This window comes from Phoxinus phoxinus, assembly GCF_949152265.1.
Source record: "Phoxinus phoxinus genome assembly, chromosome: 1".
Lineage (NCBI taxonomy): Eukaryota > Metazoa > Chordata > Actinopteri > Cypriniformes > Leuciscidae > Phoxinus > Phoxinus phoxinus.
Window position 1 is genome coordinate 35,691,970 of NC_136876.1, and position 26,783 is coordinate 35,718,752.

A 26,783-nucleotide genomic window follows, 5' to 3' on the forward strand; every position below is an offset into this window, starting at 1 on the left:
TGATTAATCTAAGCCTAGTTTTTGCTGCCTTTCATGGTGTCCGTATTTACAATCGCTATTTTATATATATAGCACAACAGTTACGCCCACGAGAACGATCAAAACAGGCAAATCTGTTCAACGTGGTTGCATATGGAAATATGATTTTACAAAACAACCACACCCATTCATACAGTACTTAAATGATGACAAGCTCAATATTAAAGGCACTATTTTAACTACAAATAACAGGACTACTCCTAATACCTTAGTTTCATCTTAACGTTGACAAATATAAAGTAATAATTTGGAGCAGCATACTTTATATGTCATTGAGTTACTTTAAGATTCTTATAGGCAAGTGTGTTTTAAAGAGCACTGGTTAAAATTTCTATGTGCGTTCATGGTAAATAGCTTTAAGGACTGACTGAGCACATATTATATACTTTGAAAAATAGATATATTCATATGGAAAATATAGAATAATTTATCCTATTCAGCCCAAAAGGCCACATACAGCATACAGCATATAGAATAAAAAAAGACAAGTACCCACTTAGTTTAAAAACCATCTTCACCATCTAACTGTGTTAGGAGGAACGTTTACTGCTTTAAAACAGGGAAATGTCTACAGGCCTCAGTCACAAGATGACATGTAATGCCTCACGCTAACTGGCCAAAAAAACACTGGCAACCCTGTGAGATTACAGAATAGTTTTGTGACAGCATGTTCTGTTCTTAGTCTGAATTAGGGCATTATGATCTGGTTACTTGAGGGTGTAGTTTTGTTTAACTCACAACACAAATATGAAGTGTATTTTAAAGAAAGCACAGATGGGTTATGGCTTTGGTGGCAGCTGACATGAACACAAAAGCAAAACAGCAATGCCTCAATAGTCCAAGAAATGAAAGAGCAGATCTTGGTGTCATCAGCATTCAATCACAGCATTTTAAAGAAAAAAAATGTATATACAGATCACCACCAGATGTCAGTGTAAAGCACAGAAAAAGCTGTTTTGTCAAGTTCTCTTTTTCTTAACAAAAAAAAAGTATAGGCTACTCTGTCACTGTATAGTCTAATTCAATAAAGAAGAAGAAGTGAAATGTAGCATTTCGTAACAAGGGAACTAAATTCTGATCAATTCTAATCATATGTAATGTATTAGGTATCTTAGAGGGAACAAAAAGTTGGCCACAACATGACAAATGGAAAATGTCTGGGCTTTTTTCACCCTCTAAACGGATTTGTGGCCAGACGGGAAAGCAGAGACAGCAATTTAAAATTAAAATAAAACCATACCAGAAAAGAGGACCTGCCAACCAGAACTGTGGTCACATTTAAAACAGAAAAAAAAAAAAAAAAAAAAAAAAATCATCGAACAATGGCAAATAAATGATGAATACTGAAGTTACATGTTCCTAAAATATGCACTCTCAAAATAAAAATAGCATCTGAATGCTACCATTCACCATAAAACCGAATAGTGTTTTGAGTTTATAAACTGACATTATGTACATAAAAAAGGAACTGAGGAGTTAACGCATGGCTTTCTGCAAGGCAAATTGTGGACGTCTGAACTAAAATCAGTAAAATAAACCACCGAAATGAAAGACAATTACGACAATCACACCACTCTGAAGGGATTTCGTGTCCTGGAAACGTTTAAACTATATGGGAAACATCTAGATCTAGATCATGTAAAGAGACAGATACGAGCACAACAGTTAGCCCAGAGAGCTGGGGATATTAGTGGGCTTCCCAGCAGCACAACATCCCTCTAATGCTTCTTGCAGAGATGGAAGAGCTCACAAGAACAGTCATAGCCACTTAGGTAAGAGACAATCCTGATTTCAGCCATCGTACTTTTATGACAGATCCGTTTTACTGCATATGAATGCTAAGGTAATGTATTTTGAACTGGTTTAAGGACACCAGGATTCTCCTTACCCAAGAGTCTGCGTCGAAATAACTAATATTTGCATTTTGTATACATTTTATTAGGGTTACCAACACCGGCAGTGGCACCTTTCGTGAGGAATGCTTTCTGAGCGGACGGAATTTTATTTACACAGTTGGGAGCTTAAATTTGATGCTTGATTTTGATGTTAACTCAGGTCTGTAATATACAGGTTATTGTTAAACTTTTCTTTTTTTTTTTTTTTTTTTTGCAAGACAGCTCCTGTTTATCACTATATCCAATATGGATTACCTACCATTTTATGGTGTCGTATAGAGACCGGTCAGGGAAAACGGTGTATCTTTGAGATAACGGACAACACAGATGTGCCGGATAATCAACATTATGCTAACTAACATCTCATAAAACAAATAATCATTTTTAAAAAACCCACCATGAAGTGCCCTTTTCTAGAAACTCAGTTCATCTGTAATTTCAGTCTTGAATATGTACATGTGTTAGTCTGCTTTGCAAGTGCTTCATAGTATTAGACTGTAATTCAACAGTAACAATAAGTGCAGTTTTCCCATTTGGGATTTGTACGTTTAAACTGCCGACTAAGAGAGGATTGGCTCATTTCCAATTGGATAATTTTCTCTGTTTGTCAGTAATGCAACGCCTCAGGATAAGGATTTGCACTTGATGTCGATAACATCATGCACAACTTTGGACTGGTTACATCTGACTTTTGTCCAGGATCAGAAACACTGCTCTTTCACAATGACTGATATCATTTCATAGTGATATATTCTGAGATTATCCTTCAGAAATTATTCTAATATGCTGATTTTGCTGGTCAAGACATAGTTTCTTCTTATTGTCAATGTTGGAAACAGTTGTGCTAGTTAATATATATTTTAAAAAAATGTTGGTGGAAATTCGGATACTTTTCACTTTTTCAGGATCCAGAATATAAAAGTTCAGAAGAACAGCATTTATTTAAAATAGAAATATTATGTAACATCATGGACGTCTTTACTGTTACTTCCCATCAATTAAATGCATCCTTGCTGAATAAAAGTATTAATTTCTTAAAATATATATATATATTTTAATGATACAAAATATTTATTTTAGTTTCTGATGCATATGCAATATGTCACGGGCATCAGCGCTACCATGGCGGGTTAAGTCAAGTATTATCTCACACTTTACCAAGTGCTCATCTCTGCTATATCTCAGCCTGTGTTAAAGTGGAAAGAGCGGTCAGTGCGCCCTGCCGGTGCCGGAGTTTGTAGCACAGTGCACAGACAAAAAACGAAATGTTTTTGTATGTGTTCAGTGAGTGTGTAAAAGAGAGATATGAAAATAAATGCAGCCTGTTGTAGTCACACAGATTAAGGCCTCCACCCTCCCCTCAGTCTTACCACTGAGCTTCCTCTCAGTGTGGGTCGAGCGGTGGCCGGCGGGTCAGTCAAGGTTCAGAGACCAAAAAGGAGCTGGGCAGGCGCTGTCAATCAGCACTGCGAGGGTGCTGAAAAGGGGGCGGAGCTGGGGCTGTAATTGGCTGACTTGACGATTGTGATGACGCTGGTGGTGGCCACCTTACCGTGAGGCCCGCGGGTGACAGTCCGGGCGAAGCACTGCAGGGCCTCGTACTTAGCACGAAGCGCGTCCAGCTCCAGTCGCATACTGGCGTTTTCACGGGCCAGCTTGTCCACTTCTTGTTGCAGCTCTGTTTTTTGCCGTTCAAGCTCCTCCTTCTGTGTGACGCGCTTGATGCGGCAGCTGGCAGCATAGCCGCGGTTCTTTAGCGTGCGCCGCCGCTGCTTCAGCCGGACCATGTCTTCCTTGGTCAGCCCGCGCAGGTGCTGGTTGAGCTCTCGCACCGACATGCCCACCAGCTCGTCATCACTGAGCGCCGGGGCATTCTCACCCGCTTCCTTCTTTACCTGGACCACAGAACAGAAAGTTTAAGCAAAGTCAATCTTTTTTCCTGTCAGTTTTCATCTAGCAAGTTAATAGAGAAAAAAATGTATCAGTAAATATATACCGTTTAAAATGTTGGGCAATGTAAGATTTGTTTTTCTTTTAAATTAGGAAATGAATACTTTTATTCATCAAGAATGCATTAAATTGAACAAAAGTGACAGTAAAGACATGTATAATGGTACAAAAGATTTAAAATAAGTGCTGTTCTTTTGAACTCTCTTCATAAAAGAATCCTGAAAACACTCATCACAGTTTCCGTGTGTGTGTGTGTGTGTGTGTGTGTGTGTGTGTGTGTGTGTGTGTGTGTGTGTGTGTGTGTGTGTACAATAAATTGTAATAATATTTCACAATATTACAGTCTTTACTGTATCTGTATCTTTCCCCAAATCTCCCACACAGAACCAATAAACAAAGACAAACAATAAAAATATAACATAAAAAATTCAGAAATGTATAGGCCTAATTATTGTTTTTTGTTCGCGCTATAATTATTTATTTTGTTAAAATAATTCCACACAATTTGGCTAATGATATAGTGACTAGAAATTAATATTATTAAAGTGACTACTGAAAAATATGGTGTGACAGATGTGCAATACATGGGGGTGTCCATATAAGGGTGATGAGAAGAAATATTTATTGCATCTTAAATGTTTAGATAACAACCATCCAGATAATAATAGTTGAAATAATGTCCTATAAAGATATAGATCTCATTAAACCTATGAACCACAGGGAAATGTTCTTACCTTTAAAGCTTTGCCCTCTGTAAAATGAGTCGTCATGCCCTGCATACAAGCAGCTAATCAGAACTCCTCAAAAATCTAAAAGAAAACCACACAAAAATAAGAAATTAACAAATATAATGCACGAAAGGTTGAATATTATTTTTTAGTCACAGCACCTGTGGGGCACCTGTCATCATGTACCCTATACATTCAATAAAATTGCCGAGTTAAATGAAGTTACCAAGACCGAGCAGCAGAGGTCAGTAGAACTGTACTGTAACATTCAGACAAGGGTTACTCTGTTTACTTGCTGATCTCGCGTTCTCACGATGTAGCTCACTAGAGCGTTGCAAGAGTGCAATAATAGAAGCAGGTCAGCTCTCTGCATGATGCTTTGTCTGATCCCTCTGCTTAGCCTTTCATGCAAGACTATTTTGGCCTCTGAGCTATTTTTAAAAAGACCACTCTGTGAGTCGAGCTCACGGCCTCGAGACACCCCACCACAGCCAAATTAGAAAAGAAAAAGAAAAGAACCCGCGTGGAACACGCGCTCTACGGCTTCCATTTCAGGAGTGTCAGAATGCGTGAACTCGGTTCAAGACTGATGCCATGGAGACACCCGGTAAATGGGAGTGGGTCACGTGACCAGAAAAATGATAAAAGCTTCATTCATAAGCTCGACACACAGGAGGACCACTTTAAAACCAAAAACCCTCAAGGCCCCTTTACAAAATTAGATAACCTGAGAAAATAAATACATTTTATCTATCTATCTGTGTGTGTGTGTGTGTGTGTGTGTGTGTGTGTGTGTGTGTGTGTGTGTGTGTGTGTGTGTGTGTGTGTGTGTGTGTGTGTGTGTGTGTGTGTGTGTGTGTGTGTGTGTGTGTGTGTGTGTGTGTGTGTGTGTGTGTGTGTGCGCGTGTGTGTGTGTGTGTGTGTGTGTGTGTGTGTGTCTACCATCTATCTGTCTGTCTGTCTGTCTATCTATCAAATTATTATGATTCCTTAAATATAAAAAGTGGTAGCCTAGACCACAGATGGAAACCTTTTTTAATGTAATGTTGAGTTCTAATCAAGTTAAGTCAGTCCTTTGCTCTTCAGTAAATGGAACATTCCAGGAGGCCGTCAGTCACATGGGAATAGTTTCCCTTATACAGCCACTGTTATATTTGTGCTTTTAGACAATGTTCTTTATCAGGTTTAGAACTGTGGCTGAAAGACTGGATCCTGTTACACTAGGCTTTCCTGGCCTGTTTCATGTCCTTATTTATCTGTGCTTGTTATATTTAGCCAAGCATGCTGACACAAAACTCCAGTTGCCAGTGACACAATTCTAAGTGGAAATATTATAAGCAAATCATTAAGAAGTCAAATACTTGTGGAATCCTAAAGCTACACTTTCTCCTGCAACACTCTCGTGAGAATGATTATTCCTTTAGGCTATTACTCTATTATTCCAGGATGAAACGTGCATTCCATTCAGAATGCATTTCTTTGGAGCACAGATTGCCCATGTTCCCACTTCCACACTTTATTTCTCCGGTCCAGTCATCTGGCCTTCAACCCTCTGCATACCTCAACCATTTTAAGTGATAATTTTCTCTTACTAAGAATTCTTTAGTAATTGTTACAATACGTATATTTGACCAGTGAGCAGATTCACTGCCTTTGGCATGTTTGGTCAATTCTGAGTCATTCTTTTGATTTGGTCTTCGTAAACCACACCAGACGTGCATTAGTTGCAGGTTTAAATGTTTACGTTATGACAGAACAAAAGTGTATAGATTGGTTATGAACTGAGCAGTTGAAACCAAATACCATGAAAAAAAAAGTCACTCAAGGCTTGATTCATACCATCTGGCCCTTGATGTGACGGCTACATTAAGGGCCCCTCAAGTCATTTAGCTGCAGTCAAACTGGCAACAAGAAAACTATGCAATATTCCTTTTTTATATTTTAAAAAGATATAAGTGAAATTGCAATTGCAGTCCTTAAAATATTAATTGAATCAGAATTAATTGAATATCAAATCCACACTGCCCCGTGCGTACACATCTAAAACTGTGACAAACAAGGTCAGCTTTCCTAGACAGCAAGTTGGCTCAGCATGGCTGATTTTAAAATGTCTCTGACAGGGGAGGCCCTGCCTTTCTTTCCAACGAGGACCATGGATCACTTTTTTTTTTAAATGCTTCCCTCTCTATTCATGGGGCCTCCAGCCTTTCAGGTCTTTCTCACACGCACACATTTCCCTGAAATTCCTTCAGCACATGGTCCCCCTTTCCATTTGTGCTGAGAACTGGGGTGAACTGACAGGGGGCCCCTCTTTCCTGCTCAGCCCTCACAGAGAGGAAAAGCCCTAATGTCCCAAGGCCAGAGCCGGGTTTTCATAGTTTCCTGGACATAAATTATAGGACTGAACACCGCCTTTGATGCTGAACATTTGATAGTCCATCTGAACACTATAGTCTTCTTCTTATCATAGATTCTGAAGCCAGTGGGGGGAAAATTAATCCATGTTAGAGCACAAAGCCCTGTGAAGGAAGCCACAAAGAGAGTGTGAAGTGTAGATAAACGAATAACTTTTCTCACACACTGACATTGAGAAAAGCAAAGGGGCCCCACTTTCCGTTCAGAGAACTGCATACTTAATACTATGCAGAATGATCTTACTACATGACTACAATCATCTAAATATAACCAGATTTTGACGTTATATTTAGTTTTACTTGCTGGTGCACTCACAGCAACAACACTGAAATAATAAATTGAAATGCATGCGATTAATTTTGAAACTTGTACAATCGTTGAGTACTGTCAACTCAGATTATATAATTAGTTTTTTGTGCAATATTTCAATATTTAGCACTCACCGCCAAAACATGAGCATTCATAATAGTGCTACTGTACGACAATGTAAAACAAATCTAAATAAATCAATGAGTAAGTGTTAAACACAGTAACACACTATCAGAAAAACACAAGTTGCACCTTTATCTTCGTACCTTTGAGTGCTATATTGAGGTATGAACTTTTTAGGGGTAAATAAGATAGAACGATCTCCTATTGTGCGCACTGTCCCAGTGGAAAGCTGAAATATTTCAATTAAAATATTTTGGTTTTGACAGTGCACTAAAATTGTGTAAAACAAGTCTATTCATGTCACGTTTGACTAAATTGACTACTAAATAATACTTGAGCAAGTTTACTTGATTTCTGAAAGCATAGCATTTATAAAGTTGCTTGTTGCAGTGTTGTGGTAAAGCTACGATTACCCCATTAGATGGATGTAAGGGACAGAACTGGAAGCCCCAACATCCACATCCTTTAGTGAGTGAAACTAAGAATCAACAATAACAATACTGTGCAAAAACCTGCAGACATCTCTGACAGAGACCGGTTAACGTGGTACAGTTGCCTTATTATTTCAAATCAACCATATAACGTTATATCAAATGAATACGGCTTGTCTTACATAATAACGTGCCTGATATGCATTGCGCTATGTAATATACAAGCACAAACAGAACTGAAACTATTCAGTAATCACAAGTTGAAGTTGTTCAGACATGTCACAGGCATCATGTGGATGCTGGTCACGGTATTAAGCCCGTCAACAACCTTTCTGTCGAGCTTCAAGGGTCAGCCTCCTCCTCCACTATACATAATGTTAACTCAACTCTCCGCTGCAATGGAAAGCATTGCCTGCGTCAAGGAGCTCCGCCAAATAGCGCAATCATTTTCCATGAATTACAAACCATGATGTGAACTACAACGGTCCTCTGCGTCACATAACTTGCGTTTCAATCAACTGCTTACATGACATCTGATCCCAATAAGCCAAACGAGGCGGATTATAACTGACTAAACCTCTGGCCCGCACGGACAATATCTGCTAGAGTATTGCATGCTTTGGCTGTTACAGCGATGACGTTCTTTCTAGGCTCCATGAGTAATATGGCTGGGTAACCGCATATTTGAGTCTTGAGATTGTGAACTTTCTCAGAAACAACCCACAAAGGACCTCCCCTCTTATGGAATTTGACGCCAGCGTTGCCGAGTTAACGCATGTGAGAATCTGAGATTCTCTTGTTTTGACCACTTATGAAAGGTAGAGAATTGAGACAAGGCCTTAGGCTAAGCCAAACACCACTTCAAAGCCATGTGTGCTTGTGTTCCCATGATAAATGGAGGCCTGGCTTGTCCTTGCTGTTTGTTTTCCCTTTTTTTTTTGTTATTGCTTCACTAGTTAAGCAGCGAATGGCCAGCTGCTACGTTCCTGCGCGAGTGAGCCGGAGAAGGCTTTGCTCCGAGTCTCTGTTTTGGTGGAGAGGTCTGTCTCCTTTGGTCCCGGCCCACTCGTTTCCACAGCGCAGCGGTGCGTTCGCAGGGATATTATGTAAAGGAAATGGAGAGCATAGCAGAGCTGTTAGTCATGCTGTTTACTGGTAAGATCGGCAGGGAATCACACCCTCCTGAACTGACGTTTCCTGGAAAATCCTGTTGTTTCGCAGGGGTGGAAGGAAAAGTACGTGGAACCTTGGAAACGGTTGGCGGGACCGCCGGAACTTTCAGCGGATTGGGAGGAGAGGTAGCGAGCGCAAAGCTCCTTTCCAACTGGGGACACAGGAATTCCAAGGAATGTCAAGTATGCGCTAACCAAAGACAAACCCGCCCCAGTATGTACAACAGAGAAGCCAGTGCAACGTGGTTAATACGTAAAGAACAACAAGCACAATTCTTCACAGGAAAATCATGGCATAACCAAATTTGTTATAACCGACAATACTCATCCGAACACGTATATGACGTAACATCAGTTCTCCAGCCTACGCTTACTATGCTTAACTAATGGTTTTCAGCAATTAGGACAGGCTTGAGGATTGCGCAACGTGGCATCAACACATCATAGACATATGAACATCCAGTTACTCAAACTCTTGAGAAATAAGTCCCAGACAGCTCTTCCACAGACCTGACCACAGTGTGGTGGTGAGGTCAGTCCTGTCCGAACCAGAAACTGGTAAAGGGCACCACGAAAAGGACTGGGTGTTTCTTTGTGGTCCAGACATCCCATTGGCCAATAAAGTCTGATTCTGTAATACATGGATTAATAACATGACCCTATTTTATTTTTGGTCCGGTTTTGTTAATTTATTCTATAATAAATTAAAAGTGTGGGCAGCCATTGTTTCCTCTACTGCACAGTGCATTAAATGGTGAAACAAAAATAAAAAATGCTATTCATGTATAAACAAGCATTTACTTTCTGTAATAAAATGTATTTAGATAATTGTGGCAAAAAAGAAAATCAGGGTGCCTGATAATGAAAAAAAAGCCATATGAAAGAATAAAATTACTGAAAAGAAAAGGATTGATCTTTTTTTATTTCTTACAAAACAATGAAAACATATAATTAAACATTTATATAAATGATTTACAATATGTATAATATTGTTAAGATATTTAAATATACATGTATATATATGAAAATCTTGAAAAATCTTGGTCCATCATATAAAAGTCATGATGTGGGACCAATATGCAGAAACATGCAGTGGAAACAAAATAAATTATATCACAGAAAAGATGACTCTGTGTCAAGGTCAACAAGTTTGTTAAAATGTAAGTCAATTATTTATCTTTTTATGACATGGCAATAATAATAAAAACATTGTAATAATATGATATTTGTATGTATAACAAACTTGTTTTTAAATGTTTAAGTACAAGCAACTTGGATGTTTAAGTCATTTCAGCTTAACAGAACAGTTCACTTAAAAATGAAAATTATGTCATCATTTACTCGCCCATAAAGGAGAACTCCGGTCAATTTTAACATTGAGCTCATTTTTTTGTAAATTTGGAGTGCTGTCAATACAGAGAACAACGACAAAAATCGGTGTTGCCTACACTGTGTTATCCTCTTTTTAAAATTTGCACCCTGTTGACTTCAATGGGGCAAGTTTTAAACTTAACCAGTTCTTAGTCTTATCATCCTTGATGTGTCATACAAGTGCCCAGCCATGTTAGAGGATTCCTTCAGAGTGAACACGAGTGAATCTGACTGCAGTAGATGTGAAAGATATGAATAAAAATTATGTTATATCAGCCAGCGCAAATACCTGTATTTACATCCTGTTTTCGGTCGAAGTCCAAAGTAGTCGATTGTCGAGTTCACGTGCAGAAGTTAAGTTACCTATGATCACGCGCGTGAACTCGACATCTACTGCAGTCAGATTCACTTGTGTTCACTCTGAAGGAATCATCTAACATGGCTGGGCACTTGTATGACACATCAAGGATGTTAAGAGGCTAAAAGCAGGTTTAAAACTTGCCCCATTGAAGTCAACAGGGTGCACATTTTAAAAAGAGGATAACACGGTGTAGGCAACACCGATTTTTGTCGTTGTTCTCTGTATTGACAGCACTCCAAATTTACTAAAAAAATTGCTCTTAAAATTGACCGGAGTTCTCCTTTAAGTTGTTTCAAACCTGATGACTGATGAACACAAAATAAGATATTTTGATATATATTTTTTTCCTATTATGGAAGTCAATGGGGTCCATCAACTGTCTGGTTACAAACATTCTTCAAAATATCTTCTTTTGCGTTCAGCAGAAGAAATTAATTAATTCAGGTTTGAAACAACTTGAGGGTGAGTAAATGATGACATCATTTTCAATTTTAAGCGAACTATTCCTTTAAATTACATTAAACTGACTTTTTAAAAAAAGTTGAATCGTGTATAACATAAAAAAGTTGAAAATTGCTTAACATATTTTGATAAGTTAAAGCAATGCAAAAACATATGTTGTTTTTACTTATTCAGCTTCTTTTCTTTCTTTTTTTTACAATGTACAAAGAGTACATTTCTAAACATTGGCCCACATCACACATTTCCAAATTCTGGAAACGGCCAGATCAAACACCGGCTTTTTAATAATATTTCAAGTGGTAGTGCAGTTATCTTGCAATTCTTGTAGAGTCTCATCCAAATCAATAAGACTTTGATATGACTGTTGATAATGTTGCAGCCTATAGGTCAAGACGTGGCACTCAAAGAGAAAGCAACGGGTGCGCTTGACGTGAGAATTGGGTTTGGAGTTCCCCCGTGTTTCATTTTGAGTCATTATAGCTCACCAACTACCTCTGTCTCATTCACTTTCAAAACCCACGGTCCTAACCACAAAGATTACTGTAAGAGTTCCGGTTCTCCAAACGCGCAGCCTAAACCACAGGATTTTTTTTTGTTGTTGCTATTTGCGTACGCTGGCTTTAGATGTGTGTGAAAATCAATACTACAACTAATCCTAAACCATATATAACAACTCAAAATTGGCATCATGCGATTACTATAATACTGATTGTAAACTGTTTACTCATGGAGCATTGCTTAGTGACAGGCCACGAGTGCCTATGATCCCACGTGTGTGTCTCATGACAGTGCAGTGTGCGCAGTGCACTTCCCCATGGTTTCTAAATGCAGCGAGCAGACAACGTACAACATGTGGGACGCCATCGCCACAGACACTTCAGCAACTCTGAGTCAGACGAGGTCACACAACCCCACATACAGACAGTGAATAAGGAGACATTCATGACAAGGTTGCCCTCCTCCATGATTTTCCACATTGATCAAGATGGGACAAAATAACAAAATATGTGCTCTATGCTCTGCACCATCTCCCGCAATACGCTTTTAAACCGATGGAACATAATGAGAACACAAACGCAATCTGACCCCAGCAACTGTTTCAGTGTAATGACAGGCACTCAATGCTCTCATGACTCTTTCTGGGCAATGACCAGTGCTGAATTAGCAGCCTCAACAACTGATCTTCTGCTGACTCTGGAAAAACAAAGCCAAATTATCAGATTGGACCACAGCGGCCCCTCAAACATGGATGGTGGCCTTTTTATATTCTCCAGGGTATGAAATGAACACCCGCCACCAGCCAAATGCATGCTTTTTTACACACTGGTGGATATTTTTGCTCATCTACCAGTCGCTGTGGCACATGCCGTGTAAAATGTCTCCGAGTGCTATTTTGTAAAAAACACACCAAAAAAACACATTCGATTTTATCTTGAGGAACAGATGAAAGACATGCTGTCACGTGCATGCCTGATTTGCTGTTCGTCATGCATGCTGCATGAGTGCTTTTCATATACCAGATGCGAATTTTCTCCTTACAACCACAAGATTTTTCCTTGTATGTAAACACTCTAAATGAACAATCTCAAGAGGTGCTCCAGGTACAATACAATTTAAATCTATGGTGTGGTTGTTATAAATAGAAAAAAAGAGAAAGGTTTGAAACATACAAACTCGCAATCCTCCATTTTGCCACATAACAAATTCAAACAAACATTAATTTATAGCTCCTATAAGTATATCAAATTTTACGACATAGTACACACAACAGGGTCTACATAAAGCAAATCTCAACTGCGTGATTGTTTATCGTCAAAGGTAATCTATACTGTCTGTCATCCAGCTCTAAACTGCTAAATGTGGACAATTAGGTATTACATTATAAAGCTCTGCTTTGAAACAATGTGTATTATGAAAAGCGCTTAAAGTAACTTGACTTGCTTCACTTATATCAATGGAAACGCAAAGCTCTCCAAACTAACACTGTGTAATTTTAGTATACAAAGCTAATGCAACAACACCACTGGGGTTAAAGGTGAATTGCAAAAACAGTGTGAATGTAAAGTTTACTTAGACCCTAACTAATGTGGAACAGTGTGAATACATTCCTGGTCCACTTAAAGGAGTTTAATATCTGATTTGTAAGCTGAAAAAAAAGTTAATTTCCCACCATGGGTGTCCTTAAATGGTAAGGTTACATACCAAATGAAGTCCAACTTCATACTCTGTTTGACAAGCATTCCTCTAATAACAATGGATGGACTTCACTTTAATATTGTTTTATCACATTAAATTGGTTCAGGACAGCTATTTTATCACCCAATGTGGAAATGAATCACATTATCTAGTTATGACTCATTTTTCCTGTGAGGGCGTTGCTTTAGAGCTACCCCGCCAGAATAGAGTGGACACAATCATTCCTAAACAATGTGTTAATAAATATTTCCAATCACCTACACATCACAGACACACACACACACACACACACAGATATAGGCCATTCCATTTCATAAGTGAGCTTCATAAAGAAAATTATATTACTAACTTGTTAATGTCCTAGACATCAAGTGGCTCATGCTGCTTCATGATGATGTTATTACACAGTATGTTCATCTATCACGGGTTTTTGCACTGCGCAACAGCGCAACGATAAAAAGCCAAATACAGCAAGACTTTTGCAAGTAAGCCTTTTACTGAAGGTACAATGCATTATTTCACTTAAAAGTAGGCTAATCACCACACCGCGCGCGTTCACGTCGCCGTGCACTGAGAATCTGACATAGGCTACGTCACCCTATTCTTGAATCCTCGTGTTGATTAAAGAGCGCGAGAAAACGGAATCTTTCCGCGCGTCTCAGCTGACTCGAGATCATCATAACAGTCTTTAGATCGCTTGCCGTTACTTCCAAAAGTGCTCGCCACACAAATATGCCCTTTGTCCCAGACTTCCTAAATGCCAACCACGTGTTATTACCTTAAGGCGTAATATTAATTCTTTTGAAACATGCCCGCTGTTAAAAGCGACAAAAGAGTTGGAATAGTATCGCCAAAACTGCTTTAAAAGTTACGAGACGTCGTTGTTTAGTTTGTCAAAGATGCACTGTCTACGATAAAACTTAAAATGTACGAAGCAAGTAAAACAAACTTCCAATTTACTCAACATTAAAGAGAGTCAGTGAGATAAGTATGTTTATAAATGTGATTGTTTATATAAAAGCAAAACAATTAAATAAAGAAATCCGAAAAAGCATTAGTAGACTAAATTCCAAGTTGCAACCTTTAACACGTGTCCAAACCAAACCGCTATTTGTTTTTATAATCAAATATTTCACCATTGCATAACTTATGTTCAATCTTTATAGTAAATGAAAGCTAATTCTTTATACAACTTTAGAATTTAAAGAGAAGAATTTATTAAGCTATGCATCGACTACATAAATACTACGGATAGGCAGAATTCTTCTCCGTCATCGTGAGAACATCAGCAATTTCGAGAGGAATTTCAAAACATCTCCCAGAAAAGCTCGCACACTTTACCTTGTGAGCGCGGAATCTCAGTCGGGGATGCGCAAAATCTCGGAGAAGTGTCCTGGAATCAACAGGCTGCGCCTTGTCTCGCGTCCTGCAAGCGAAGCGAAATGTTTCTCTGAACTAAATTAACTACAAAACAACAACAATGTATCAACATTCCACTCTGTGCTTCCGCAAGCACTGACGTCACCGAATCCTCGTGACCGCCCCCTCCATTCATGAAAATAACTTTATGCTGACGTCAGTCAGGCGGGAAACTAGTGGAGGTCAGAAATAGACGCAACTGAAAACTTTTGCAAATTTTATTGTATTAATTGCTATAAATTACCGTTTAAGGGTCAGATTATGTCGGCTATACATACAACGACGAGTTATTTCAATGATCTTGAGCTAGACATTGACAAAAAGTCGGATTGGTGTATCAGCCTCCCAGACCATATCTGTGTGGTATGACGTGACTGTTATCAGAGCTCATACACACATTTACTTCATGTTAGTCTTTCTGCAACGTCTATGTTTATCATACATTTCTGAATTTCACATAATATCAGTGATTGGACTCGAAAGCGCCCTCTGTCTGTCACTAAACGCTGTTTAAAGTTTAAAGCAATCGCAAACACCGTCTGTGTGGTCACCACTGGTCACACCTCATTTACTGAATTTCCACATGGAAGGCAACTGCTGTGTCAAGTGATAATTTGAGCTATAGACACTTTAGATGCTTTAATTCATTATATGTATGTAGATTTCACAACATTGTTTTCAGTGGAGTAAATGCGAAGTAGGCTACTTAATATATAATATAATATGATATAATATAATATAGGGTGAATACTGGCAAAGTGGGACAATGGGTAAAGTGGGACATTTAAGCTTCTTAATTTCTGTCTTTACATGTAAATGATTCCATTACTAAAAATCAACACTGAGCTCATCATAAGCAAGTATGTGATAAAAAAATATAGATTATGTGGCTATGACATCACTTCCGGGGGTGTGGCACATATTCAACTTACAGTGAACTGTGACGGTAAAGTAAAATGACATAGCATTCTGAGGTGAATAATGTTAAGATTATAAAAATTAAAACACTCATGGATCAGTTGTAATTGTTATATATTTTGTAATAGGATGTAATGGTGAATCAGAATTTGTAAAAATCATCACGTGTGTGTGTGTGTGTGTGTGTGTGTGTGTGTGTGTGTGTGTGTGTGTGTGTGTGTGTGTGTGTGTGTGTGTGTGTGTGTGTGTGTGTGTGTGTGTGTGTGTGTGTGTGTGTGTGTGTGTGTGTGTATATATGATTTTATCTGAACGATTTACACGATTTTATTGTGACACTGTCCCAGTTTGCCAAGTCATTCTAATGGGGGAATTGAGTTCCCTTTTTGTAATAAAATTTCTAAAAAATCCTCATAAAATTTAGTTAGCTAGCTAGATATTTCAACAAAGATTGTAAACTGATTTTAAAAAACAATGTCAATTCCAAAAAAAAAAAAAGAAAAAAAAAAAAGAAAGATGGAGGGTACAAGCCTGGATGGCCGGGACATTTGTAATATTTGCAAAAAACTTTTCAACAAAAAGAAATTAAACTTAGCCTGTGTGGAATAAAATTAGCATATAAGAAAAAATGTTTATGAAGATTTCTATTTTTTTTTTTTATATGAAATAAACTAAACCCAATACAAAATATTGTGGACAGGTGAGGGAGGGATGGGTGGAAAGAATCTGCTGTACCTGCACCCCTCTTTAAAAATGTGATTTTTATTATTTTTTTTGTTGTTGTTTATATTGTTATTGTGTATTTAATTAATTGGGCCTACATTTGAATTACAATTTAATGTGTTTGAAGTGTCCCAGTTTGCCAATAAAGGTGTCCCAGTTTGACAGTAGCACCTGGAAAAATGTGGTTTGGGGTCCATGTGTGTTTGAGGAAGAGTCATCCATCCTGTGTTGAATTTTTCTTTCTTTTTTATTCTGAGTAGAGCACTTAAGCTATTTATAATAGTATCATATGAGGGGCTAAGACATTTGGATCATAATAAAACATTATGCAGAAGGTAAATTATCAGAAAGTGTCCCACTTTACCAGTATTCACCCTAATATATAGAGCAGGACTTGACTTTGCCCATGTGAAATTGATATGATGGTTGTGGTTTGCTATTGGTCGATCTCATGTGAGTGACATGTTGCCTCGCCCTTGCTCCAGTAAACACATCATCAGAGAAGAGAAGACATGTCTCTGCAAGAGGGAGGGTGTGTGTGTGTGTGTGTGTGTGTGTGCGTGCGTGCGTGCGTGCGTGCGTGCGTGCGTGGATGCGTGCCTGCGTGTTTTCTACATACCTTAATTATGTGGACTTTTGTTTATAGTTTAGTCCTCCTTATAGCTCAGTCATTCCCTCAGTCTCTACCAGTGACTCAACACAAATACATTCACTCTCTAAAAAAGCATATGGGTTTGATATCAATGTTTGGGCTTCTAGCTTCTTGATTCTTTCATGCCCAGAATTCTGGGTGGTGTTTAATAACCTCTCTCCGTCAATCTGTTTTACCAGTTTTACTGTATGGCAACTGAAAACATAATTTTTTGGTTGCATGAAATCTTTCTGAGATACTCACTGAGTGTGTGCATGTCTGCGTGCCGTGTACTAAAATCCCTTATTCCCACAACACATTTTTCCAAAAATCTTTTAGAAATCTTTAAAATAAAGTAAATCATCTTACCTAAATGAATAGTCAATTAAAGTTTGATGGAAAATGTTCTCTGTCCGCAGGTGAAAAAATATCACTTACAAAAAACCCCCACACCTGATCTTTGGATCATTCTTATACACACCTCAAAAGAGAAAAAGACAAATGTAGCTCAAATAACATAAAAGAAGTGATGAACTGCCATTCTGCTTTCCTGTGGGACCTGTGGGAAACCACCATGTGGAAGTGAAAAAAGAGGAGATTTTAAGTGGAAACACATCCTCATGTTCTTAAGATCATGCCGGCTTAAGCCAAACATTAGACAGACCTGCTTGAATCTTCCAAAACTAAAAATATGATTAAACAATGTTGTCTTTATATAAGAATTGCAGTTCATTCATATTATTAAAGAGCCCTGATCATTTATTGAATTATAAATAGCCTATAAAATACTGTTGAAAAATACAGCAAACAAAGTTATTATTTTTCCAGATTTCCCCTGCGACATTAGATTTTTATTTGGAATAGTGAGTGTGCAATTGACATCATACAAATATGGTTAATATGAAAAACACTTTATATAACAAGTGGGCCATTTGCTTGGCCAATGGTTTTGTATATTGACTTAATTCGGGAAGATGCAGGGAAGATTCTTTTAAAAGTCCATTACAACTGAAATGCTCAGCAAATCTTCTTTGAGTTGTCTGGGTTTATGGAAACACATGGAATATTTTGTTCCACTCGCTACATTTTCTAAGTGGCATGCATTTCATATCTGGAAGGCTTTCAGAATTAAGCGGCCATTCATTGTTCCTGTCAGAGAAGTATGTTTTCAACAATACTTACAGCAACTGTAACCAGACACACATGTCTATTTTCTCCGTAGAGGTCCGATTACAAGCACATGTTGTTTTTGCTGAGTACCGTACAGTGTGTGTTCTCTGTGGTGTTCTTTTCTGGGTGAAAGTTCTGTTTTCTTTTGTCTGGCAGGCACAGTAATGTCTGTTTCCATGTCTGACATCATTTTAGTGAAGATTCTTGGAAACATTATTCCCTGTATACAGTCCCTAAACGCTCCATAGCAACAGTGCCACCCAGAGACATCTAATCACCCTGTCCCTGAGTATATGTGGTTTAAGAGAAAGGCTAGAGTTTCAGACAATATGATTCTGTGTTTGTTTACAAAAAGTCTAATAGATCAATAATATTGCAATGAAATACATTAATAATATATTCAGGTCTACCGTTTACTGACTTAAACCCTGTTTAAGTTTATTTGTTTATTTATTTATTTGTTTGTTTGTTTATTTATGTATTTATTGACTTTGTTTTGTTTTGTTTTTGGAAAAGTCTTAAAATGTCTTTTCAATTTCTTCAAAGCTCATAAAAGCGTAAGCCTATTGTGTTTTTTGTTTTGTTCTGTTTTATTTTATCTTATTTATTCTTTAAAGCTCATAAAAGCCTATTATGCTATTATGTTTTTTTTTTGTTATTTATATATATTTTTGAAAAGTTACAAAATGTATATGTTTATTTATTTATTTATTTATTATGACTTTGTTTTGTTGTGTTTTTGGAAAATGTTGTGTTTTTTGTTGTTATTATTATTATTTTTAAGTTAGGCCTACACAATTTCTTTTTAATTTCGTCAGAGCTTATAAAAGCTTAAGCTCATCATGTTACATTGTGTTCATTAATTTATTTATTAAAAGTCCTAAATGTCTTTTTAATTTCTTCAAAGCTCATTAAACCTACCAGTGCTTTTCTGCTGATTTTGCTTCAGTTAGTAGATTGTATATGCACATGATAAGAGGCAATCCGACACAGTAGCCTACCAATTACACAGTGATTGTTTATTGTACAAAATACCCCTAACATAACTCATGAAAGTTTACTATTATTATCAATACCTACAGTACTACACATATATTTTGCTTACTAATGTTTTTTCTGTTCTCCCGAATGGCCACTGAGTCGGACTCCAGTGCTGTAGGAGGCGCTGTCGCTCTTTCAGGAAACTCTCCGACTGCAGCAAGAAGAAGTAGGAACATTTGTATACGGCAAATCATGTAGCAGCTCATTTGAAAGACTGAGGTAGTTTATAAATATTCTTTTCATATTCTGCTCTTAATATGTCATTATATTAAATATATTTTACTGTTAGCACTGAATGGTATTTCTAAAAAGTACATTGCGGCTAAAGTTTGATGTTATTTGCTAAGACATTAACGTTAGCTGCCAAATGTTGAAACACTCACAGACCAGATGCAGCTTGTAAACAAACACAGAAGACAAGCCGAATTGAATTAAGACTATTAAAGGTAATAAAATGCGTTTTACATTACTTTTCAGTCTTACAATATGTTACCGTCTACGAATATGCCATAGCAACAACATATCAGCTCGTATAGTTTACCTGAATGCAGCTTTAGTATGTATGACAATATCATTGTAATTCCTCTAATGTTGTTCAAAGTTTGTTGTGTTTAAGTCTCTTACAGTTACAGTAAGTTGGACCTTGTGGAAATTGTGTAACAATGAATCGACCAAAGCCAACAAGCATTAGGCGTCCTAGTAACACCAAACCATCAGGTAAGAGTGTTTAGCTGTGATTATGACACATACATTTCATGTCAAATTTTGGACATTTCATGACAATTTTCGGACATGTCTTTAACATCCTGTGACAGGTCACCCACCTCCAGGGGATTTCATTGCTCTTGGAGCAAAGAGTCAAGGCAGTGAGCCCAAAGCAAACCCAGCTCTCTTGAAGCCGCCGTCCGCCGTTTTGCCCCCAGACCGCAAGAGAGAGGCATCTTCATCCCTGCCCTCTTCCTCCAGCCTGTCCAAGCGGCCCAAGCTCTCTAGTACTCCACCCAGTGCCCTCTCACGCCTCGCTGAGGTGGCTGCTGTTGACAAAAGATCAATATCCCCTTCAATCAAAGAGCCATCTGTAGTTCCTATTGAAGGTGAGATTCAGAAAAAAACTTTAATCTAATTTAGGGTTTCACAATGTCAGTATTTTCTAGTTGATACCATTGGCAGTCAAATCCATTGATTATTAATACCAACTTTGATGCCAAAGCCGAAAAGAAAAAGAATGATCAAACTCTTTTAATTAAAGGGGTCCTTTTATGCTTTCCCCCCTTTTTAACTTTAGATAATGTGTAATGTTGCTGTTTGAGATCTGCAAGGTTACAAAGCTCAAAGTCCATTTCAAAGGGAGATTTTCTCATAGAATCCACTTTTCAAGAACTACAACGTACAGCTCGTTTGGACTACAATGCTGTTTTTCCTGGCTTTATGAGGTCATAATGTTACTCATTTAAATAATCTCTGCCCACGGAATACGCAGAAAAGTGGACGAGGCCTGAATGAGCTGCTGCTATAATCAAAGACACGCTGTATTTTTAAACTTCATCATTACAAATGTGTTATCCGATATATATTTAAAACCGTGCAAGTTTAAATAGTAACATTTTATTGAATTATAAATGAGACTGTCATTTTGAAGTGCTTTTGACAATACAGTAAATATTGTAGGATTTATGTGTTTCTTTACACATCCGTATTCCAAATCCAGTGTTCATATTTCCATAGACCTTGTTTTTACACGCAATGTGCATTCACACAACATGTAAACATTGTTTTTCAGTGTCGCCTGCTGTTCTTCTGGATGAGATCGAGGCATCGGAGGCAGAGGGTAATGATGACCGCATTGAGGGTGTGCTCTGCGGGGCTGTCAAACAGCTGAAGATGAACAGAGCCAAGCCTGACATGACGCTGTACCTCAGCCTCATGTTTCTGGCCAAAATCAAGCCCAATGTCTTTGCCACAGAGGGTGTGATAGAGGTAGATCTCATCTCCTGTGCTATTAGTACTGGAATTTAATGTTGATGCTGGTGACGTAACTTATGTTGTTGAATGTCTTTGATCAGGCTCTCTGCAGTTTGCTCCGCCGTGATGCGTCAATTAACTTTAAGGCCAAGGGGAACAACCTGGTGTCCGTGCTGGCCTGTAACCTGTTGATGGCCGCCTATGAGGAGGATGAAAACTGGCCTGAGATATTTGTCAAAGTAAGCAGTCAATCTGGCCAGCTTTCCTGTCTCACAGTAATCATACACTATGCTCTGATACACTGTCATTGTGGTGTTCCCCAGGTCTACATTGAGGACTCTCTCGGTGAGAGGATCTGGGTGGACAGCTCGCACTGTAAAACATTTGTGGATAACATCCAAACTGCCTTCACAACAAAGATGCCTCCTAAGAGTATGCTGCTCCAGACGGAAACAGGACGGTCAGGGGGCGACCTCAGTGCAGGTTGGTGGTCCAAGAATATATACGGTCATGTGTAGGGTTAGTACCAAATAGTGTAATTGACTCAAAATACTGTTTTAGGGAACAGCCCTCATCCTTCCACTCCAGATGAAGATGAAGGTCAGACCGAGCTTCTAATCGCTGAAGAGAAACTCAGTCCAGAGGATGATGGACAGGCCATGCCAAGGTATGGAACCACAGATACTCAAGACAATGTAGTAGTCTTTAATAATAAAGAATTGCATTACATTGAATAGTTATGTTGAGAACTTGAAGTAATATTTACTAAATTGAGAATGCTACATTGCATTGTTTTGACTTTAGAAGTTTGGGGTTGGTGAGAATCCATTTATTCAGCAAAGATTCATTAAATTGATAAATGAACAGTAAATACTTTTACACCGATAAACACTGTTCTTTTAAACTTTCTATTCATCAAAGAGTCATGAAAAATATATACATTTCCACAGAAATGTTTTCAACAAGCAGCATAACTGTTTTCATCATTGATAATAATCAGAAATGTTTCTTGAGCATCGAATATTAGAATTATTTCTGAAGGATCATCTGACACATGAAGACTGTAGAAAATTCAGCTTTGCATCACAGGAATAAATTACATTTTAAAATAAATATAAAATAAAGTTGTTTGAAATTTAAATATTTCACAATATTACAGTTTTTACTGTATATTTTTTTTTAAATAAATGCAGGATTGGATAAGATTTAATTTTCCAAAACTTAAAAAAAATATTTAACAGAAGATATATAATTTTATATATAAATGAGTGTCTGTCTTTAAGTAGCCTAAACATTTTTTCTGTGGTATTGGAAATTGGCTTTATGAATTTTCACGGGTACTGAAATTTTGGAATTATGACCGCAATATGCACAGGTATTTACATATTGTAAAAAATACAAAAATAATTACAAATCTGTAACTTGTAACATGGATATGTGGATGTGTGTAACCATTATCTGCTTTGGCTCCAGGTACGAAGAGCTGGCTGAAAGTGTGGAGGAGTACGTGTTGGATGTTTTGAGGGACCAGCTGAACCGTCGCCAGCCCATGGACAATGTGTCCAGGAACCTTTTGCGTCTTCTCACGGCCACCTGTGGTTATAATGAGGTCCGACTCATGGCTGTACAGAGGCTCGAGATGTGGTTACAGAATCCCAAGGTACAACAAGGTGGACAAAAGAGAGGAAGTGTCTTTGTCTGAGAGTGAAACCACATATCTAAAGGTTTGTTCTTGTTTGATGCTTTTCCAGCTGACTCGGCCAGCGCAGGATCTTCTCATGTCTATGTGCATGAACTGTAACACACACTGCTCAGACGACATGGAGGTCATCTCCAACCTCATCAAGATCCGCCTCAAACCTAAAGTTCTCCTCAACCACTACATGCTGTGTGTCAGGTCTGCATTACACCTTCAAACCGAAACTCTTGGGTTATTCTCCACAAAATGATAAGTTAGTAATTAAAAGTCTAGGGATGTAACGGTACACACTAATGGTGGTTCGGTACGCATGTACTTGGATCGTGCACTTCTCCAATAGCAGCTCATTCTGTGTCTTTTGGAATTTTTTCAGATGTGTTTGCAACATCAAAGTGTATTAATACAAATGATATTGTCCCATCCTATGGGGGAATCTCTTGAGTTGAAATGACTTTCCACACGCAGAGAAGTTCCTCATATACAGTGGAAAGAACAACACTTTATTAACCCATTTGTGCCGGATGCTGCGCGCCGAAACATTATATCTACCGCCGGTTACTGCGTTGCGCAACTCTGAACCTCCTGCCGGCTGCTGCGTAGCGCAGCATTTTGTATTCGTCATACTTTTAATGACACGTGCAGCATATAACGCACTGTCATAGGTTCAAATACACACGAGGTGGGTCTTGTTGAGTTTTCAAAGACCACGTGACCACCCAAATGTACTGTGGTTCGCTGAAAATCACGTCAATCAATCAGACATACACGCGCATTTGTTTTGGATTTTTGAAGACGCGAGTGCGAAAATGGCAACGACAGAAGAGGATTTTGACAGCGAGGGCAGTGACATTGACTTGGAAGATAGTGAGGAGTTTGGAAGATAGTGAGGAGTTTAGTGAGAAGTTTTGCACCTTCTTCTGCACCGCGAGTGCTTCATGTACCAAATGTAGCACGTCGTTCGTCACAAATGATTTGATCTGACTCTTGTCTGTCTCTCTCTCTCTGTGTGTGTGTGTGTGTGTGTGTGTGTGTGTGTGTGTGTGTGTGTGCGTGTGTGTGTGTGTGTGTGTGTGTGTGCGTGTATGTATGTGTGCGTGCGTGCGTGTGTGTGTGTGTGCGCGTCTATCTGTGCGAGGATAATGCTGATAAAGCCAAAGAGGAGAGATTTGAGCCATGGAGCTCAGAGACTGATACTCTTCCCAGTTCCTCCTCAGGACTTTCCCCACCTCTCTCTGATAACAAGATGCCTTGTTCAGTGTGTTGGCATGTTTAAAATGTTATTTGTTATATTTTATATAATTGATTTATATATTAATATATATTTTTTTCTTCCCCATATGATTTTGAGAATTTTTTGAAAAATGTGTTGTTATGTTAGTGCTAAGGGAGCATGTTTTAATCAAACCTGTGATTCTTACCTTCAAAATGTATTTTATTTCATGTTTCTAAGTGCTACAGAGGCTTAGATATTCAGGTTTTGGTAGACGTTGACAATTCGTAGTATTTTTTCAGAAAACCCTCAGGAGATAAGGACATTTATCCTAGAATAACATAGGTTTTTATAGGCGTTTTTAGCAGGCGTTTTAGGAGTAAATGGGTTAAGTTCAGTACACATGCGTACTGCACCAAAAATATTCAGTATGAGTACCGTTACACCCCAAGTAAAGTCTAAATGCTTGTTTGATTTTATGTACCTTTTTGTATTTTTCATGTTCTGCAGGGAACTTCTAAATGCTCACAGAGATAATCTGGGCACCATGGTGAAGTTTGTGATCTTTAACGAGTTGTCAAATGCCAGAAATCCTAATAATATGCAAGTCCTCCATACTGTTCTGCAACATAGCCCAGAGCAGGCACCCAAGGTGACTTTTCAAACTACATTGTTGGCTTCATGCACAATAACTGTATTCAGTTTTGCTTTCTAAATCAGTTATAACTGTTAGTATTGCTCTTACTTGTTTTCAAGATCCCTAACTCTCAATATCAAACTTTGACCTGTTCCAGTTGTGGCATTAACATGAAGTATGGACCCGAAAAGTTTAAAAACATTTATTTTGAGCCCTTTTGTTTTGTCTTGTCCCTAGTTTCTGGCAATGGTGTTCCAGGACTTGCTGACCAATAAGGATGACTACCTGCGGGCATCAAGGGCCTTGCTTAGGGAAATCATTAAACAGACCAAACATGAGATCAACTTCCAGTCCTTCTGTTTAGGCCTCATGCAAGAGAGGAAAGAGGCCACTTATGTGGACATGGAGTTTAAAGTGAGGACTATACAGATGTATTTATTATGTGTAGTTTCTTAAAAGAAAATATGTTTTGATGTATTGCCTGTACATAATTCGTTTTTTATCCATCTCAGGAGCGTTTTGTCATTCAAGTGACGGATCTCTTGACGGTTTCCATGATGCTGGGCATCACGGCTCAGGTCAAAGAGGCCGGCATTGCGTGGGACAAAGGAGAGAATAAGAGTAAGATGTTTTATACTCTTAAGTGCCTTATATCCAAGGGCCTGTTTACACCTGATCACTTCATGTGTTTTTACTGATCAGATAGCTATCTGATTTGTTAAAACGGTTCCATTTACACTTAGCCACATAAATGTGTCTCAGCGAAACGAATATATATCTGATCTTCAATTCCCCCGCTATATGCAAATTTAACGGAGTTCACGTCAATGAAAGCAACGAATATGAGCTGCATTTTATTTATCATCAGCTAATTTCAAGACCAAAGGCCGCAATAGGAGAGAGAGCGGCATCAGCACTGGTAAGATAATTTTGTCTCACTACTTTTAATGAAGATGATTGTGTGTTAAGCATCTATGAGACTTACTTTCAGTTTTATTCGCTGGCTTGCTTGAAGAGATACTCAGCTACTCATCTGCGGCCTATAACATGTCATATATCCTATAACACACTCTCACACGTTTATTTTTTTTAACATTTTGGGAGGAGTAAAGTTTACATATGTGGTTTCAACAACCAGATGCATTTACACTTTGTCCAGTTTTGTTTGGATTTAGTCTCAGACCACCTCCTGAAGTGGTTTGAGTGATCGTGTTTAAATAGGTCTCAGTAGCATTTCGGGGGGCATTTACACCTGGTCTTTTCATGATCGGACCAGGTGTAAACAGACCCCAACATTCAAAACTTTTTTTTATGATAATGAGGTTGCGAATGTGTCTGTATTTCAGATCTGGAAGCACTGAGGTCCTTTCAGAACCAGATCGCAGCCATCCAGAGAGATGCTGTGTGGTGGCTACACTCCGTGGTTCCCACCATCAGTAAAGTGGGAGCTAAAGACTATGTGCACTGGTATGTATAAGAGGGATGTAGGACTAGTTTTGTTATTGTTATAGGCACAATATGTAAAATAATTAGGGATGCACCGATACCACTTTTTCCAGAACGATACTGATACTCGTCGATACCGAAAACCGATACCTGTATTTTCACTGCATTTCTAATCTTTAAATGTATTAGAAGATAAACCAAAATAATATAAATCATATTAGTTGGCTTAAGTTGTTCATCAAATATATATTTCCTTCAGTTATTTTCATGCTTAATTAAGCCTGCTAAAATGCATTGTATAAGCTTCTGTTACTTTCACTGTTGATTCTATTGCTCTATCATATTTTATCTTTCATTTCATAGCACAGCACATATTTAGAGCAGCTCCAGAAGGGCTCAGTGCTGAGGATTGGGTCAGTGGTTAAAATGTTAGACATGTGAAATATACATTTTTCATTCCAATTTTGATGATACAACA

The 26,783-nt window shown here is 38.2% G+C and overlaps 2 protein-coding genes across 7 annotated transcripts in view; one reads left to right on the forward strand and one right to left on the reverse strand.

Annotated features, from left to right (window-relative positions):
• Positions 1-2,147: 2,147 nt before the first annotated feature.
• On the reverse strand, positions 2,148-14,918 carry mafk (v-maf avian musculoaponeurotic fibrosarcoma oncogene homolog K). Of its 2 annotated transcripts, none has more exons than XM_079630870.1 (3): positions 14,794-14,918; positions 4,619-4,693; positions 2,148-3,829 (listed from the first exon to the last, which is right to left on the reverse strand). In XM_079630870.1, exons 2-3 carry the CDS (start codon positions 4,661-4,663, stop codon positions 3,395-3,397), a joined length of 480 nt encoding a protein of 159 aa, XP_079486996.1. In that variant the 5' UTR covers positions 4,664-4,693; positions 14,794-14,918; the 3' UTR covers positions 2,148-3,394. The 2 variants fall into 2 exon arrangements, with proteins under 2 accessions (XP_079486996.1, XP_079486995.1); XM_079630869.1 differs by lacking the exon at positions 14,794-14,918 and adding an exon at positions 13,802-13,921 and having other exon boundaries at positions 3,254-3,829.
• A 4,576-nt stretch (positions 14,919-19,494) lies between these two features.
• ints1 (integrator complex subunit 1) overlaps positions 19,495-26,783 on the forward strand; it is a 35,091-nt gene continuing 27,802 nt past the window's right edge. For 3 of the 5 annotated variants that reach the window (XM_079636445.1, XM_079636447.1, XM_079636449.1), the window contains exons 1-14: positions 19,495-19,570; positions 19,968-20,068; positions 20,167-20,445; positions 21,132-21,328; positions 21,415-21,552; positions 21,637-21,796; positions 21,875-21,980; positions 22,787-22,973; positions 23,065-23,210; positions 24,733-24,874; positions 25,097-25,273; positions 25,372-25,480; positions 25,728-25,778; positions 26,206-26,326. In XM_079636445.1, coding sequence (XP_079492571.1) covers positions 20,014-20,068; positions 20,167-20,445; positions 21,132-21,328; positions 21,415-21,552; positions 21,637-21,796; positions 21,875-21,980; positions 22,787-22,973; positions 23,065-23,210; positions 24,733-24,874; positions 25,097-25,273; positions 25,372-25,480; positions 25,728-25,778; positions 26,206-26,326 — 1,868 coding nt within the window. In that variant the 5' untranslated portion in view covers positions 19,495-19,570; positions 19,968-20,013. Of the gene's footprint in view, positions 19,798-19,967; positions 20,069-20,166; positions 20,446-21,131; positions 21,329-21,414; positions 21,553-21,636; positions 21,797-21,874; positions 21,981-22,786; positions 22,974-23,064; positions 23,211-24,732; positions 24,875-25,096; positions 25,274-25,371; positions 25,481-25,727; positions 25,779-26,205; positions 26,327-26,783 lie in introns of all 5 variants that reach the window. The other 2 variants (XM_079636448.1, XM_079636446.1) reach the window with 2 other exon arrangements.

Excerpts from the sequence above, each read along its gene's own strand:
- mafk (XM_079630870.1), bottom strand. The coding sequence starts at position 4,663 with ATGCAGGGCATGACGACTCATTTTACAGAGGGCAAAGCTTTAAAG. Across the intron at positions 3,830-4,618 it reads CAGAGGGCAAAGCTTTAAAG|GTAAAGAAGGAAGCGGGTGA; the intron begins GTAAGAACATTT and ends TCTGTGGTCCAG.